At 29.9% G+C, this 17,628-nt stretch overlaps 4 protein-coding genes across 9 annotated transcripts; 3 read left to right on the top strand and 1 right to left on the bottom strand.

Moving 5' to 3' along the window:
- Positions 1 to 1,354: 1,354 nt before the first annotated feature.
- Positions 1,355 to 9,653, bottom strand: LOC116776242 (uncharacterized). 6 transcript variants are annotated; one of them, XM_061525338.1, is made up of 13 exons: positions 7,314 to 7,606; positions 6,890 to 7,111; positions 6,381 to 6,446; positions 5,874 to 6,302; positions 5,668 to 5,724; positions 5,494 to 5,583; positions 5,234 to 5,425; positions 4,541 to 4,654; positions 4,067 to 4,216; positions 3,733 to 3,820; positions 2,978 to 3,282; positions 2,443 to 2,781; positions 1,355 to 2,059 (listed from the first exon to the last, which is right to left on the bottom strand). In XM_061525338.1, the coding sequence occupies exons 2-13, from the start codon at positions 7,057 to 7,059 to the stop codon at positions 1,837 to 1,839; spliced, it is 2,223 nt and encodes a 740-aa protein (XP_061381322.1). In that variant the 5' UTR covers positions 7,060 to 7,111; positions 7,314 to 7,606; the 3' UTR covers positions 1,355 to 1,836. The 6 variants fall into 6 exon arrangements, with proteins under 6 accessions (XP_061381322.1, XP_061381325.1, XP_061381324.1 ...); XM_061525341.1 differs by lacking the exons at positions 6,890 to 7,111; positions 7,314 to 7,606 and adding an exon at positions 9,498 to 9,653; XM_061525340.1 differs by lacking the exons at positions 6,890 to 7,111; positions 7,314 to 7,606 and adding an exon at positions 9,503 to 9,652.
- LOC116776243 (NF-kappa-B-repressing factor-like) lies at positions 7,697 to 12,525 on the top strand. The gene is made up of 7 exons (XM_032669389.2): positions 7,697 to 8,039; positions 8,110 to 8,533; positions 10,817 to 10,962; positions 11,206 to 11,339; positions 11,537 to 11,624; positions 11,904 to 12,112; positions 12,361 to 12,525. The coding sequence occupies exons 1-7, from the start codon at positions 7,824 to 7,826 to the stop codon at positions 12,473 to 12,475; spliced, it is 1,332 nt and encodes a 443-aa protein (XP_032525280.1). The 5' UTR covers positions 7,697 to 7,823; the 3' UTR covers positions 12,476 to 12,525.
- A 1,798-nt stretch (positions 12,526 to 14,323) lies between these two features.
- LOC116776283 (uncharacterized) lies at positions 14,324 to 14,953 on the top strand. The gene is made up of 3 exons (XM_032669436.2): positions 14,324 to 14,575; positions 14,655 to 14,718; positions 14,801 to 14,953. The coding sequence occupies exons 1-3, from the start codon at positions 14,363 to 14,365 to the stop codon at positions 14,851 to 14,853; spliced, it is 330 nt and encodes a 109-aa protein (XP_032525327.1). The 5' UTR covers positions 14,324 to 14,362; the 3' UTR covers positions 14,854 to 14,953.
- Positions 14,954 to 15,228: 275 nt separating this feature from the next.
- On the top strand, positions 15,229 to 17,538 carry LOC116776362 (NADH dehydrogenase [ubiquinone] 1 alpha subcomplex subunit 8). Its single transcript, XM_061525412.1, has 4 exons — positions 15,229 to 15,463; positions 16,141 to 16,316; positions 16,837 to 16,944; positions 17,285 to 17,538. The coding sequence occupies exons 1-4, from the start codon at positions 15,335 to 15,337 to the stop codon at positions 17,400 to 17,402; spliced, it is 531 nt and encodes a 176-aa protein (XP_061381396.1). The 5' UTR covers positions 15,229 to 15,334; the 3' UTR covers positions 17,403 to 17,538.
- The last annotated feature ends 90 nt before the right edge of the window (positions 17,539 to 17,628 follow it).

Below are 17,628 nucleotides of genomic sequence, written 5' to 3'. Positions count from 1 at the left end.
ATATCTGCCGTCGGGGGGCGTCATACAATCCCATCATCCGTAGCCATCCTCCCCTTTAACGACGTCCTAAGCCGAGGTCTGGCCTCTTATGGGCACCCTTGGGATGGGCGTATTCCTCATCGGGCCTTTCGGGCCAGAATCAAACGGTTTGGTCCCATCGGGCTACCCACAACTCCCGGTGACGCTGTAAAAGCCAATAGCGCTAACAGCTACAGTCAAGTCTAAACTAAAAAAAAAATAATACCCTAGTATAATAAATTATTGTGTTTTTAGCATGCGTCTATCATCTAAATTCTAAATTAAAAGAACTACACGAAACCTTCCTCGTTTCTCATTCGATAACCTACGTTAATAATCGCTAATATTTTTGTATGAACAACTGTAAACGCTCCGTGTTCAGTGTGATGCAAACCAGACTATGACGTAGATTTAAATAGAAAAGAAAGTGCTCCGGAATCGAAGCTTTCAAATGGATTGATCGATTTTGATGCTGTTTTTATTTGAAAGCCAGATCCTTCCGATGTTTCAGCTACGTTTGCTATATCGGTTAATTAGTTTGTTAGTATCAGATCTTCTCCTGAATGATGTAATACACTTTTTTCTTATGATAACTCCGTTAAGTGCCGTTAAACGGCAATTAGTACGTTTTATTATTAATAAAATATCAAAAATATAATACAATTAACATAAGTATGTGGATTGTCTTTAAATTTCGAACCAAAAATATGTTTTATACTATAGCAATACAATAATAAATTATACGTCTAAAAATGCAATAATATTATCAAAGCAATTATTATATATTAAATGTATTTTCATCCAAATAAAACTAGTAACAGGCATCTGTAATATTTTGTATCAATGAGAAAATAATTTCATATCTAACACGTTAATATAACAAAGTCATTAAAAATATAGTTGTCTTATAAACCAAATACATTTAAATAATAAATCAAACCTTAACTGGAACTAACTCGTTTTAAAGAGTTAACTTATTATCTTAAACCGAAACACCTTAAATATGTTAAATTCAATTTCACAAAGACAAGAATCGCGTCGACATATATTTTCCCGCGCAAAACTGAACAAACTAAATGTCATCGCTCTAACGTCACTTGGGATGCGTTCCGAAAATTTTAAGGTTCCGTTAAAATTTTATGTGTTCCCTAAATATATATATATATAGAGAGAGAGAGACAAAATCAGTGAATACACGATAGCTTAGTTAGTAAGGCAACTGAAAAGATATTCCAGAGATCTGATGTTCAGATCCTGCTAATGTTGATTTCTTGTATATTTCCATGTTTATTTATTCATTATAACGTAGTTAAATTAATCAAATTAAAAACAATAATTCCAAACAGTCTTTTATTAATATAACATAAAATGTCAAAACAAAATTGTATTTTATATAACTAATGGACAGAAACATAAACACATATATGTATATAAATGAAGGTTATTATTAATCAATCATTATGAGCTTAGAGACCACTTAAAGATAGCAATATGAAAATTAAATAAAGAATAAGGGTACAAATAAAGTATGAGGATATAAAAAATTGTTACTTATGAATAAATATATATATATATATATATACAGTATTATTAACTTTATATAATACATATATTAAAAGATATTAAAAATAAAAACATTTATATATATATATGTGTATAGATTACATATTAACCGGTAACATAGTTTAAAACTTACTCATTAGTTCAGTACAAAAAAAATCACATTCAAAATAACAGCTTACTTCTTCACATACAAAAACTATTTAATATCTCGGAATTCTTATAATTCAAGTAATAATCGTTTTAATTGTTGTATCATCACACTGTCTTTATGAAGCGATGTTCGGGCTGATACCATTTTTTCACTCCGGCAACATTTTCATCTGTGAATTTCTTCTCGTACAACGCATTTATAATTTTCTTCTTCTTCTTCATTTTTATATTATTCTTCACGTTATCGTAAGGCGAGACTTCGTGTTGCTTCCTCGTTGTAGAACTTTCTAGATTTACTCGACAGTTTTGTATATACAACGTAACTGATCTGTAGATTAGTTAGTAATATGAGAAAAAAATATTGTGAATTAAATGGGAATTAAAATTATTAAGGTTTTTTTTTGTACTAATTAATGTGAATTTAAATCAAATGCGATCATGAATTTTTAGAATGGCTTGTGAGATGAATGTTTAATTTGCATAATAATTAAAACCAGCGCCATCTGTCGTCAGCGTCGCGTTACTTCACACTACGTACATTTAATGTTTCTGAACAAAAAATGTACGCGAAATGGAATAGAATAGTCTATATCTCATTCTAATATCTAAAATACACAGCTATTAAGTTACATCTAAATCGGTTCAGTGTATTTTGTATGAAACAGTAACAAGCGTGCATACAAACTCCTGTTACGTAATAATATAACTCACTTGTAATCGCCGCTGACTTCGGCTGCCAAATATATGCTTTTAAGGTCCACTTGCTTCCTCAAGGACGAGACTAAGCCGGCCACTGTGTCATTCATTATTACTCCTATTCTTCTGTCATTAATAACTGTCACTATTTCAAACAGGCCATCAATAAGTCTGTTCTGCAGTTGTTTCTCAAACAACAACGTTATATCCGTAGTGTTGCCAGATAATAATTCTATGAATGTTGTGAGAATTAGTTTCTGGAAGGTTTTTTTCTTTGTTGGCTCCTTTAGAACCTTTTGTTCGGATCTTACGGGCAGTAATGTGTTCGTCATGCGTTTTATTATTGTCATCATCCTGTGGGTAAATATAACAAGAATATATATATATATATATATATATATATTTACATAAAAATGAGTTATGAATATCTGGAAAACGAATTAGACAAAGTTTTTTGGGATTATTTCAACTATACTTGCTATAAGTATTCATCAAAAGCATTGTCTCAAGTAATTTTTATATGTGTGTGTGCTAATTTACTACAACTCACAGGTAATCGTCTGAGAACACCAGACTGAACTCTACATCTGGATTCTCTTTCATCTTCTGTCTTAACACACTCGACTTCCTCACACTGCGGTCTAATTTGACGCGTTTATTAAGATTATCTACCGTTTCCCGCCAAAACTTTATTTCCTTGTCTATGAATCTCTTTTCCGGATACAGCGTGACCGTCTGGAGCCTATTGTTTATCAGGTCCATGATGCCGACACTGAATTCTTGTTTAATCGACTTCCGGCTGCCCTGGTAGCTTTTCTCATTTTTTGTTGGAACATGACCCAGGCCGGTACAGTTCTGTAAATATTTTAATATATTTATACTGAGAATAAAACCATATAATACTTGTAAATAATGCTGAAACAAATAATGCTAATACGAAAATGCTAAAGATTTGCTTCAAATAAACAGCAAGAATACTATAAAACGGATTTTAAGAGTTAAAACGTTGAAGAAATATATTTTTTGTTATCTCCAAACAAGTTTTTTCCATACTTTACCAATATAATAAACACTATTCACAACAATACCACAAGTTTACTGATAAAACTCAATACGCATCGTTTGTAGTTTTCAATTCACATATCCATTTTTACTAATACGTGTGAAGTAATTAAAGAAAATATAGGAACACCCTGTATATAATTAAATCATCCGACTAGTGGAGATACTAAATATAGTTCTTAATATAATCATATATATTTTCATTATATGTATATGTGGGGAAAAATATAGTAATATTCTTACGTAATTCGCTGTTGGTATGATCGGTTCAGTGATGCCATTCCCGTGAAGCCCTAGGGCTCCGCCCTCCCATCCCATCAGACGCATCATCCTTGTAAATAATAATATAAAACATTTATAACAAACAAATAAAAAGCGCCATCTAGTGACACAAAATTGGAACTTTAAACATAGAATTTTTCAAAAACAAAATTGCAACTTATTTGTATTAGAATACATTAATTAAGTGCATGTGTAATGATTTTATACAAATTTAAATAAAAAGTTTGTTAAATAAACGATTTAATGTATCTAGTTCCGAGATACCCTCACCTATCACTCATCTAGATACAGTTACCTGCTAGCTTTTTCACTCTTTATAGGCACGGCCATGTCACTGATTATTTTTGATTTCAACATATTGCTACTCCCGTTTTTCGAGTCGGTTGACACATCCTTAACATTATCGGACTTAGTAAAGCTAATGGCATTCATTGGTGCTGTTTTGCTGAAAGAAAAGACATATTTTACATACAAATACAATTAATTTCATTAAACATATACGGTTTTCATTAAAATTTTTATATGTTATGTCTTTCCATATATATATATATACATATATATATATATATATATATATATATATATACATATATATATATATATATATATATATATATATGGCACGTGAAAATATACATATATACAATTCTCAACATGTCTTCCTTCTATGTAACTTACTTTGAATACAAACTTTCATTAATCTTTTGATTAACAAAATTATATATATATATATATATGTATAAAACCGCTAAATATGTGATGAGGTTACCTTAATTTTTGACTTATTCCATCCTTCTTTTTAATGTTGTTACATTTTTCATTGACATCCGTATATTTTGTTTCACTTTTAACGAAAGCAACGGACTTCTCTTTTGGGATTATACTGAAAAATTTTTCATACACATTTATATATATATATATGGCAACATTAATATATATGTTAATGTTGCCAGCGAAATCTTTTCACTTACTTTATAACCTAGCCTAGACTAACAGATTGATGGAGATAATATTGAAATTTAATTCTTTTCTTAACAATTGAATTAATATACAAATTTTTTTCTTCGGGCTAAAAATTTTTCTTTAACATTGATTATATCAATAGAAATTATGTGATATTTAATTTTAGATCTTCCATACAAATCTGTAATTAAATATTCTAAGCTCTATATTGATCTTTTTCCGAAATTGACATAATTATAGACTAAAAATAGTTTCCATGATGAGATACCTGCTATTTTTGTGTAATTGTATATACAAGAATCAATTTTATAAAGCCATGAATTATGCGCTAAGCGACCAGCTATAACCAATAACGTTGCTGACCACGGAACAGTGAAAGACAAACAAACGAAACAGCCAAAAAAACCTATAGCATACTTTTATTTTGTTGCCGCCCTCTGATGTGTAGTACTTTCCTTTGACCGTAGAACCAAAATATATAATATATAATATAAATTACCTCTTAATATTATTAATAGTAACTTTCATATCTTCTCGATTTGCATCCAAAACTATTTTTCTCTCACTGTCTGTCTTTTCCTTGTGTCCTTTGAGTGTTTCCGATGTTAATGTTTTCTCAGCTTTAAATACATTCTGCGGTTCGTTTTTATAGCTCTGGACAGTTTTTGTGCCCTTCAATACTTTATCAGTCCTAGTAATGTTCAGATAAATTATAAAAGATAGTATATAGGTGCATTATATGTCATGTATAATACTCACAACTGATTAAATTCGCAAATTTTTTCTTCCTTGCTTTTATTAATTCCAGGTTCATGAGATTTCTCTGTATGTTCTAAACTTTCTCTCGATCTACAACAATTTAAATCAATGAAACAGTCAGTAACATAACAAAATATATAAAAATAACTTAATATGATGAAACGTGTAACTTACATTTGTTTTAATTGCTTTTTGGTTAAAAATAATGGAACCTTTTTTAGTGTGACCTCCCTGAAAACGACACGTTATTACTACCATTGACCATTAAATATGTAATAAAAAAAAATTGCCAGCATATATCAATTATAATAATTTTAAATTTAGAACATTCAAGAAACATATGAAATATATTCTATGGAATATAATATATATATATACACCTTTTACTAGTCTTTTCGTTGATCTTTTTGGTGATCTCTAGTTGAAAATTATTATTGCCATTAATGCAGTCCGCAATATCCGAGAGCATCTCAAAGGAGAGCGGAGACAGTTGCTCCTCGAATTCCTTGCTCCTTTGGCACAAGCTAGATATATTTTCTATAAATCTAGACTCAACCCCGGCTAGATCGCTAAATATTATGCTAGAAGAATATTCATCTAATAGGAATAATAGAATTCTTTTCAATTTTTCTTTAACAAACAACGGAGAGACCGCATCTAATATTAGCTGGTTATCCAAATATCTCTCAAAAGCTTTACATTTACTTGGTAATTTTTTCTTTGTGTCCTTAGTGTCCATCTTTGCTTTTTTCTTTGATAATATTTTGTTTTGATTTTCAGCACATTGTACTTTAATTTCAATGTCATTGCTGCAATGATTATTACTTTATTTAGTATTATATATAACAAAACCTATGTATAAATCTGATTATGAATCAAAATATTACTGTTCTCCATTTTCCCCCTTATTGTTGTTATTTAAACTTTTTGGTATCTTTTCCATTACAAGTAGCCTAGAAATAAAAAAAAAAATTCAATACAATATTATATGTCTATTATAGATATTATTAAATATTTTACAACATAAATAAATAAATTAAATTAAACTAACAAAAATAAATCAAAATATATATTATACACAAAATGTATATTTAAATATTAATACAAGTTCTTTATTTTTATCATTTGATACATTGTTAAAACGCTGGCAGACAATAAAAATATTTATAAGAACAACAGAGGTTTTATACAAAGTTAATTTTAAGAGTAAAAAATTTACTTTTTAATTTATTTTTAATTCTACAAAGTGACTAGTGAGTACCTTTACGTAAAGATTTTAAATATTCTGTTGTATAGAAAAGGTTTGCAAAGAATACCGGTTATGGCATGGCATCCATCCATCAGCCAGCTTGTAACTTTCAACTGACTATAATAAAAACAATTGTTTTGTACACACCCATTTTTACCATCCACAGATTTCTCGATGATAATTTTGAATTGATATTTCACACTGTAAATTTTCATTGCCTCCCATACGGGCGAGTAAAGAGATTTGAAACCGAGCCCTATGTTATTTTCGCGCTGCCATATTAAATTGTGAAAATATTCAACATGAGTTGAGGGCATCTTAGGGTATTGTTTCAACAGTTGGGTGTCGTCTTTTATGAATTTTAGAGTGCTGTTCAACCATTGCACTTTAAGTGTTTGCGGTATATTTAAATTTTCCATTTATTTATTTCTACTTCACTTATTATACTATATGATTCTGAATATTAAACTTATTTTGAACACAGTTAAACAACCAGACTAAAAGCTATAATAACTTGGAAACCAAAAACAAAAAACAAACGAATATAACACACGAAATATTAACTACCCACTTATTATATTTCTAATTGACAGTGCATTCTTTTCCACCATAAGCCCAGATAAAAGAATGAGTTTTTTTATTATCAAAGATTTTATCTTTAGTAAGAAATGTTAAGAAAATAAGAAAAGTTTATTTCCACTGTTTGTAATTCAAATACACACAGTTAAAAATCTGACATATTTTGCAACATTTGACAACTTGCGAAAGATTTAACGATTGCCTTAAAATATTTTCTTATAAACATAAAATACTTTTGAAGTTTTATCAGTTATTTATTTATAATTAGTATGTTAAAATATAAAACTTTTTTACTCCTTTTCCAAACAGAAGAAATTTAATATTAAAATAATAATATCATGTCATATTTTTTCCACCAAATCTGTCATAAAAGCATGGTAGTGTCATGCTTTGGACCCGTCAGTGTCTAAACTTCAACACTAGTACTGTTTTGATAATATAACGATTTATTTAAAATGTAAATTTTCTATTAAACAGTCATTTGATAAAACAAAACATAAATATGTCTTTTAACGTGTCTTGGGATGTAGATAATTATAGAGATGATCATGAAAGCGAAGAGCAATGGTCATTAAGAAAGGCCTTTATGGAACGATGGAAAAACATGTATCCTGAAGATAGGCTCGTCTGTTTGGCCAGAGTATTCATTAACATAGAGTTTATGGGCTGTCGGTATCCAAACGAAGTTATGCTAGAAGTTTCTAGATTATCGAACGAAGTAAATATATTATAACCTATATTTACTAGTGTGATGCTCTTCCTACCTATATTTTAACATATTTTTTAAGGTTGCAGAAGAATATAGAAAAATGAAGAAGATGAAGCTACAAAGAACCTTCGTATCCGCCTCTGAGGCAGCTGCAGTTAAGGCTAAGGGTAAAAAACGAAAAGGTGGACTCGTAAAAGGGAAACCTCCGAACAAAGCACCCAAAATAGACTTTGTACCCCAAGGACAGCAGGTACATACAAAAATTAAAAATGAAAATAATGAGAATCAACCAAATAATGTTGATTCAACAACAACCGACAGTGAAACTGAGACCAAAATCTCGCAAACGACAAGCAAACCTATATCTATTGATTACCTAAAAGAATTATCGAAGGTAAAGTGCGTGGACGTCAGCAAGTTTGATGACACAATGTTCGAAACGCCGTTCGGGAGATTTGTTCTATTGATAAACACGAGTATGACCAAGTTGGGGAACATACAGAGTGAGTATTTTCAAAGGCTATTTAATTAAACGATTTGATTGGTTTTTAAATAATTAACTTCTATACAAACAATGACATCGGCAAACTAAAATGAATTTCAATTATATGATTATCAGAGTTTTTTCAATCATAGAGATTTTAAGGGCTATACTGGAACATTACGTTTAACAAATAGACACACACATACACATATATATATATAATAATCTGAACTTTTATAATAATATAGATATTACTATATAATTATATAGTGTTGTAACTATAACTTTAATTCAGTTTTGCATACATTACTGTCATAGTTATGTGAATATGTGACTAGAAACTTTCAGTTTTTAGTCTAATACTGTAACCGATGGTAGGAACTAGGGAATAAGGTAAAACATTTGATTAAATGTTTCTGTTGTCTGAATTTAATTGAGTTCGTACATTTATGTATCAGTGACGTAATTGGTTTGTTAGTATATATATATATATATATATATATACCAGTCCCAACTTCGCACGGATTCTTTACAAAAAAATATAAAATAGCCTATTTCATTTGAGAATTATTAAACTTATACTATGATAAGTTTCAAACGGTACGCCCAATTCAAATGATTTAAAAAGTAATTTACAGATACTGATGTAGGCTTGAAAACGAAGAAATTTATTTTGATAAGACTTAATACCGTATTTTATGTAAATAGCTTTCCAATAAACGCTTTAGGAATGTCAATTTTTAAAAGTTGTAAATTGGATATAGTATGTTATCCTTAAGGTATAGACATATGCCACCGCGGACTTTTCTGTAGACCTGTATAAGATACACAATTCCACCATATATTATTTTGTTATATCTCAAAGACTTTAGGCAGAGTTTTCGTTAAAAGATCTCAGGCGGCTCATGTTGTCCCGACATCTTAAATAAATATCGTTAATGTACACACAAGTAAATACAAAAACTTAAATTATATACTAAAACCTTGCCCGAGAATCACGCTATCGAGTGGTGATAACTACTCGTTGATCGGTGTAATAGTTTTTCCGTTTATCCCGAACAGACAGACAGACGCGGCGAGGGACTTTAATTTAAAGACGCCTCTACTTACCGACACCCACTATTGTACTATATGATTTAAGTTATTTTAATGTTTAAGGCGACATAACTATCATATTGAGCGATATGCAATCTGTTTTTATAATTCGGGATTTCCCCTACCATAGACATACAGATTAAAAAGAAATGTTTTTGATTATTTTTAGGGAAACCCCAAATATTACTAAAATATATATATATGATAATTTTTGCAATTCTTACATATATTATAAATTAACTATTTCTTTAATAACTCCAGTGACGTGCACAGAGATTTCGGGTAGGGTAAGCAGCAGTAGGGTTCGAGAAAAAAAAAACTATTTTCACCATAATGTTCTCCTCTCAAACATTGAAAATAATTAGATCTAAGACTTTAGCGAGTTTCCATTTAAATGAAACTAATATTTTCAGATTACTACGCGTATTTTATTACTTTTAACGGGCAGACGAGATGTATGCCGTGATCACGGTTGATGCAATGTAACTGAAACGTTTTGAGTATGTAATTTTTGAAAAATAATAGAATACGCGTAGTCAATCCGAAAGTATTAGTTTCATTTAAACATTGATAATATTCGCACTTAAAGTTACAGCAGTCCGATCAAAACTAACATATATATATTTTATAAATCTATCAACTACCTCTGAGCCACATCAACACGAGATCGTAGATTAGATCGTCTTTCTGGTTATTTGCATGGAATATAAGCGCGGAGTAGTTGTGCATAGTTGCATAGTTGTGCATAGTTGCGGTCGAAAATGTTAGTTTTTACGTTGATAGATGGCACTTTTATAAATTTTACCAAATGGCGAATTCAAATGTCATTTTGAAATATCTGTAGACATTTGTATTTCGTAATATGTGATTAAATGTATGTGAGTAAGAATTAAACAATATAGGTTTAGTTGTTATATGGGTAGGGTATGCAGTGCTTACTTGCATCTATAACAGTGCTTATATTCACGCCACTGAATAACACCAACTTCTATGACTTGTAGTAACATGAGTTCAGCATATTTTAAATATGACTAGCTTCATAGAGACATAAATATATGCATATATATGCATTAGATTGCCTCTGTATAGTTTTTAATTACAAAGCAATAATCTATAAGAAATTTCAAAATACTCACTACTGACATTACATTGATTTGTTTTATTGTAAAGTTACATCAAAACGGGTGAAGTAATCTTGTAATTCCAGGTAGCTGTCAGGCTTGCAAACTGAATACCACATTTTCGTATGAGGACAATGTGTACACCATTCATATAAACGAAGACTTGATAGCCGAGGCCCCCGGAACTACTAAAGCATTGGCCAGAGAGGCTGCCGAGAAATTAGCTTGGAAAGTAAGTGTATATATATATATGTGTATATGTGTGTGTACATAGAAGTAGTACTACTATGCTTACATAAGGAATTAAACCGAGCTAAAATACAAAAACTTGCATGATTGAGAAAAAAATTATCAATCTAATATAATTATGGTAGCAAATAATGTAATGATTTATGGCAACATTTGACTTGTTTGTATTATACATATATATATAGTTATATATTTATGAGTACATAAGTAAATGTTATATGTCCAGAAACTGAAAAAGCACTGCGTGTGCTTACTGGTCAGAGAAAACAAGAGCAATAAAATAGATAAATTAAAAATTAACGAAGTCTTCAGGAAGAAAGAGGATTCTGGGACGAAGGTTGAGAACAGCGTTGCTGTCAAGTAAGTTGTTCTTGCCGTTAAGTCATTGTTTAGAATAATTTTCACTTGATAAATATCCTGGTATACATGATCCAGACGCTTTGGTTGTTATACAGCATGTATATACATTTAAAACAATGAAACGCAAGTGTTGCTAGTAGCAATAATTATAATAATATATATATTTAGATTCTTTACTCACCTTGTGTAATTTATAGAATGATGAAGCTCATGGGGTGGAAGGGAGGAGGTCTGGGTGTCGATGCCCAGGGTATCCAAGAACCTATACAACCACATCTACAGACGGTCTGTTCATATATTTTATAATGAGGATATCTGTGTGTGTGTGCGCGTGTGCGTGAGTGCGTTAGTGCGTGAGTGCGTGTGTGTGTGTGTGTGTAATAGAGCTAATAAAATGTATTCCTTGTTGGCTGTATAAGTTTAAATGAAATTGAATAAGTTCAAGAAAACTAATTAAATTTGAAATCTTATAACATACATAGCAATTTATTTTTTCTTCATACATGATGTGCGGTTTAATAGTTTTTTATTTTTTATTAAGAGAATTTATCGAACTACCCACAGGGTAAACGATCTGGTTTGGGGTCGACGCCGGGTATGCATCACATCAGGGCGGCGGGCACGAAACTAATGAAGCGTCTCCAAGCCTCGGATGACTTTGACGTGGAGCTTGTGTTCACGAACGAATTCTCAAAAGAGGAGAGGGCGGCGTTACACAAGTGCGCCCAGAACCACGGGCTCGTCTCTAAAAGCTACAACAGTAACAGTCAGAGGTATTATATATTAATATATATATATTATTAAATGTACTGACCGGTTCTGAACGAACATTATCTAGAAAATAGCTCACGTTAAAAAAACTTATGTTTACTTTTATTATATAATCCATAGGTTTAATTTATTTCAATGATGTGTAAATAATTATAATATACAATCGGGATAAAGTCGCGTTCACACATAGTATGTAAGATATAAAAATTGTACTAACTGTATTTACGTTATTTAATATGTATTTTTCTAGATTTCTGGTGGTAAAGAAGAAATTGGATCCGTTCTCACTAGTGAAAGCTGCTATTGAAAAAGGCGGGGACACACCCAAATATAAAGTGTTCATACCGGCCGTGCTGGCAAAATGATGTGCACCCTGATTTATAATAGATAAAAATTGTATAAAATATATTTTTAATATGTGTTTCATTACTATCCTCTATACGATATCCCGTTGTTTCATACTCTCTGTGACAGTATTAATCTGTTTTTTATTTTTACCTATTAAAAAAATATTTGGACATTTTCAAAATTAATGTACTCGATAAATTCATTCTAACATATTATTGAAAAAAAAAAACAAGACCATAATTATTAATTGCGATATACGGAAACAATTATAAATTAAAACAAGTTTATTTCGTTGGATCGACTTATCAAAACGATTTACCATTAATCGATATAAAATACAAATAATTGTATATGTACATTAATCGATATAAAATACATATAAATGTATCGCAAAAAAGCTGATATCAAAAAATAAATGGCGGCAAAAACGTGACATTGACATACTAACCACTGAGACAGCAAATATGTACGTGCAATCGACAAATTCCTAAGAAAAGTAATAACAATTATAGAGAAACTATCACAAAAATATTAATAATTAGACAGTTATATCAAAAATTTTTAATGTTATTATAATAATTTGTTTATTTCAGACAATTTACTCCATTTGTTAGTTACAAAAAAAAAATAACCCTTACAACTATGTTATTATAATAAATAATGATAATAAGACAAAAAAATTAACATAAAAAAGAAAAAAAAAAATTATTGACATGTAATTTTTGACAAGTACATGCTTCCGTGAATAGAGTTTGACTAAATAAAACTAATAGTTTCGGATGTACTACGCCATTTTAATTATTTTAAATTACATCAATCAATGAATCGGTTACTATGCAACAACCGTGATCACGAAGATGATTTTTATTTAAATGAATATTGGCGAGTCTTAGATAACATTAGAGCTCGACAAAATCGATTGTATATCATGAGTGTCAGCGAAAATAATGAGACAGCTTATGACACGTACATATTAGTTACTCAATAATGAATTTATTCATATATTTAAAACATACTTTTTACTCTTTATTTGTTGTTTAACAAAAGTATTATCTATATTTTACGAGACCCAACATATAAAAATTTTAGCAGCAAATTAAATTTTAATAAATTATGTTGGATACGAATTTCATCCGAAACACTTTTATTCTACTTTACTATTAATTTCTTCCGTCTCAATGTAAATAATAATGCTGACATGTTATCGGTCTTTCTGTTTTATGCCTTTCTTAAACAGTTTATACGCAACATACATCACGTATTATGCCAAAACCACAATGGTTTCCTTCTATATAAAATATAACTTATTAAAAAATATCTATTGTTGAATTTACATTTATTTTTTGCGAATATTATGGTATATTTCATGAATTTTTTAAATAGTAGAAAATTTTATCGTTCTAAATTATCGTTAAATTTTATCGTTATAATATAAAGCTGTTTGTCTTCGAACCTAATTTAAATATGCAGTAATTATAGTTTATAGTATGTAGTCTATACAACTAAAACAGTCTAATGAAAATTTTTTTATTACTAGTCTAGGTTTGTTCACTAAAATATTTGTCTGATACAAAATTCCATAAGGCATAACGATTTCTTGAAATATTTTACATGATCACATTTATACATTATAGAGAACAGTCGATTAAAAAACTTTAATTTAGTTAAACCGCCAGTATTTTTGTTAAAAATTTGAATATCGGAATCTTTATACGCCCATCATCATTGATAGACATCTCGGCCCATTGGTATTCTACCAATCAACATACGGGCGCAGCAGCATTTCATAGAAATGGGATAATTTACATATATTTTTGGTATATAAAAACTCCAAAAAATTGTTTTTGGCATACAATTCTCAACTCCGATCAACAAGTAACGTATTTCCAAGTTTTTTAAAAATCATGGTGTCAAAGGCAGTCCTTGTGTTAGCGGCGTTCTGTCTCGTGCAGTGTTTAGTTGAAGTAGAAAGTTCTTTTATAAAACCAAATAACGTACCGCGGGTGGGCAGAAGTAGTGAAGCTGACGGTCCGTTCGATCAGAGCATGATGGGTTACGTTATCAAGACCATTCCAAGCAAAAACATTCCCAGGATGGGTAGGAGGAATTATGACTCAGTACGTGAAAAAATAATCTTGGTTTTTGTAAGTATTTACGAATTAAACAACGGTTTTAATATTCTATTCTGTGTTTTAGGAAAACCGATTCGATATTCCTAAACTTTATCAAATCCCAGATGAAACAAGAGAATATTATGAAGGTACTGTCGCATTGATGTATATTTTTTGTCTGTTCATTATTATAAATTATTTACTTGTACCATTATCATTTATTATTTGCAGGTAATGATGCTAAATTCACCCAAGAGCAAGAAGATTTCTTCGGCAGTCATTAAATGATTGTTACCAACAAGTTCATCTTTTTTCAATGTTGAAATGATTCTGATCTATGTTATTATTCTGTCTAGTCATTAATTAATTCCCATAAAGAAATAAATATGCATATATAAAAAAAAGTTATTTTTATTTTTTACATCATTAAACAAAGTAGTTTTAAAAATAGTATGTCAAAAATCTGGTTTGAATTTAAAATTATATTTGTGTTTCAATAACTTTACGTGTAATGGAAAATTCATGTCATTGTCACTGTCATATTGACTAGTGATATCCGATAAAACTAAAATCTACATGAACTGTTTTTTCTCTCTTTCTTGCAATGTAGACTAGATATGTCTATCTCACTCTTTATCAATTTGCCTGACATTTAGTTTTATAAGCATAACATTTCTATTTTCTTCCACGAATATTGTGGAAGAATTAAAACATTTTAATTAGATTTGAATATCCAAATTGTGAGTGAGATTAATTTAAACAACAATGGTGTTGACCGCCGACATCCATCTACCAGAAGAGTCCGAATTGACCGTGGAAGAAATCAATTTGTCCACTGCTACTTTACGAGCTGGCTCCTTTCATCTAGGAAAATATTGCGAGCAAGCTAATAATGTTAGTATGTTTGGCTCATTATTGTTATTTCAGAATTAACAAACAGTTCTTGTTGCGCCGTTATGTGAATAAATTGATTGCATAATCATATATGTAATAGGTTATGTTTTGATGTTTATTATTGCTCCGAGACTTTCTTTGGACAGTTATTCTATTGAAAATGTGTTTTAAGAAACCCTTTTACTTAATAATAAGGAGTATCAGAATGCGTAATAAGATTTGACTTTATTTATATTTTGTGTATATAAGAAGAATAAATTCAAAAGTGTAATATAAAGATAATTGTCTTTAATGTTGTTTAAACCACATAATATATGTTAATTGCTGTATTTCTGTATATTAGACGTTAGTATTTTATTATTATGACTCCAAACACAAGTGAACCAGTTGAAGACTAAATTGCAAAGTCTATTGATATATACATAATTAATATTATAAATTTTAACTTTATATCTATGTATTTAAAATAAATAATGATAATCTATCAAATGAAGGTATCAGTTAGTTTTTTATATGTACATATTATGTCATTTTTGTTATTTTGATATTACCACTTGTAACTATTTGTAATTTCCTTATTTATTTATTTATACATTATAATTTATCACAGAATATTCAAAAACGTTTGAAAAACTTATTTGTAAGTATATTTCTTTGATCGTATTATTTTTTTCTAGGAGTTCATGTTGTGTCGTTTCGAGGAAAACGATCCTCGCAAGTGTATCAACGAGGGTAAGGCCGTCACAGCCTGCTCATTGGAGTTCTTCAGGAAGGTGAAGAAAGCTTGTCTCGCTGAATTCAACCAATATACTAATTGCATTGATAAAAGTTCTGGAGACTATGGTCTGCAACAGTGAGTATGTTTATATATATGTGTAGTGTTCACTAAAACTATATTAAATTACTAGTGCATACATGTATTCTGCTAGCAACAAGACTGAATGATGGAACATGATGAAATAAAGTGATCATCAATCAGCCCAACCAAATACAGTTTGGATAAATTTTAAGAACATCGCAGAAAAGGAATGAAGTATTCTGCCAAAGTGATGCAAAAAAAGTTTTATATTCAACACTCACAATAATAAAAATTCATATACATATATATATATATAATATTAATTGATGTTGTCCGTATGTAATAATAAAGTATCTGTTATTTACCAAATGCATATGTACATGGTGCATATAATAAAATATTTCTCCTTATGTCTATCCGTCTGTTTGTTCGCTAATCTCTGACTTATGTTTAAATATACTAAGATAGTTGAATCCCCGATATAATAAGTGGTAATTTGGACTTTAATTATCTTAGTTATTTTCCCAGTAAAACCTCTTTATACATTTTCTATATTAATAAATATTGATTTCAGCTGTCGTAAAACTCAAGGCATGTTTGATAAGTGCATGTTGGAGAATTTGAATCTTGAACGTCCGCCCTTCGGTTACTTCTGTGAGGCTCGGGTTCACGAAACTAAGAGGTATTATCAATTTAATTAATATACATATATGTGGCATTCTACGGGCATTTTGGCCATTATGGCAGTAAAAGAAAATCCTTATATATTGTGTTCTTATGTGTTATTGAAGTTGATCACATATTAAATTGTTAAGTTAAATTATGTTAGATACAGCAAAGAGTATTTTTTAAATTATAAAGTAACTAAGACTCATTTAGTTCAATATATATAATTTATTACTTCACTTCAAATAATATATAGGTGAAATTTTTTCTCTCTGAAACTGATCTCAAAATAAAAAATGGTTTATTATATAAAACTAAAATGATAGCTGGAGGTGATATCTTCATACTTTTTTCAGACCAAAACCACCTGTCGAAGAGAAGGCCGTATACCCAGATGCTACACCAGGCCTGCCGGAGAACGCTGAGAAGAATCCAGCCAGATTCGGCTCAAGATTCTACTGGATGACGGAATAAACCACACAGTTATACCTAAACCAACCAGTTAAAAACTTAACTGTAATCAATACAATAAGACAAAGTGTAAAGAAGTTTTTATTTCATCAATGTTCTATAGTTATTTAATGATTTGTAGATTAAAGTGTTGCCATTATGTTGTTTTATTTATTCAAACACACATTATCAGTGTTGCTATAGTCTTGTATATTATTCCCTATTAAATCCAATAAAGTAATGGCTATTG

This window comes from Danaus plexippus, chromosome 28 (assembly GCF_018135715.1).
Source record: "Danaus plexippus chromosome 28, MEX_DaPlex, whole genome shotgun sequence".
NCBI lineage: Eukaryota > Metazoa > Arthropoda > Insecta > Lepidoptera > Nymphalidae > Danaus > Danaus plexippus.
The sequence above is the reverse complement of the archived record's forward strand: the minus strand, read 5'-3'. Positions and strand labels throughout refer to the sequence as shown.

What these genes read in the sequence shown, in the direction of transcription:
- LOC116776242 (XM_032669388.2), bottom strand. Translation starts at nt 7,161, where the DNA reads ATGGAAAATTTAAATATACCGCAAACACTTAAAGTGCAATGGTTGAAC. An exon ending in AACGAAAAGACTAGTAAAAG is followed by an intron (nt 5,725 to 5,873) that starts GTGTATATATAT and finishes TGTCGTTTTCAG; the next exon opens with GGAGGTCACACTAAAAAAGG. An exon ending in GTGTTCTCAGACGATTACCT is followed by an intron (nt 2,782 to 2,977) that starts GTGAGTTGTAGT and finishes ATTTACCCACAG; the next exon opens with GATGATGACAATAATAAAAC.
- LOC116776243 (XM_032669389.2), top strand. Translation starts at nt 7,824, where the DNA reads ATGTCTTTTAACGTGTCTTGGGATGTAGATAATTATAGAGATGATCAT. An exon ending in CCGAGAAATTAGCTTGGAAA is followed by an intron (nt 10,963 to 11,205) that starts GTAAGTGTATAT and finishes TTATATGTCCAG; the next exon opens with AAACTGAAAAAGCACTGCGT. An exon ending in TACAACAGTAACAGTCAGAG is followed by an intron (nt 12,113 to 12,360) that starts GTATTATATATT and finishes GTATTTTTCTAG; the next exon opens with ATTTCTGGTGGTAAAGAAGA.
- LOC116776283 (XM_032669436.2), top strand. Translation starts at nt 14,363, where the DNA reads ATGGTGTCAAAGGCAGTCCTTGTGTTAGCGGCGTTCTGTCTCGTGCAG. An exon ending in GTAGGAGGAATTATGACTCA is followed by an intron (nt 14,576 to 14,654) that starts GTACGTGAAAAA and finishes TCTGTGTTTTAG; the next exon opens with GAAAACCGATTCGATATTCC. An exon ending in AACAAGAGAATATTATGAAG is followed by an intron (nt 14,719 to 14,800) that starts GTACTGTCGCAT and finishes TATTATTTGCAG; the next exon opens with GTAATGATGCTAAATTCACC.
- LOC116776362 (XM_061525412.1), top strand. Translation starts at nt 15,335, where the DNA reads ATGGTGTTGACCGCCGACATCCATCTACCAGAAGAGTCCGAATTGACC. An exon ending in GGAGACTATGGTCTGCAACA is followed by an intron (nt 16,317 to 16,836) that starts GTGAGTATGTTT and finishes TATTGATTTCAG; the next exon opens with CTGTCGTAAAACTCAAGGCA. An exon ending in CGGGTTCACGAAACTAAGAG is followed by an intron (nt 16,945 to 17,284) that starts GTATTATCAATT and finishes TACTTTTTTCAG; the next exon opens with ACCAAAACCACCTGTCGAAG.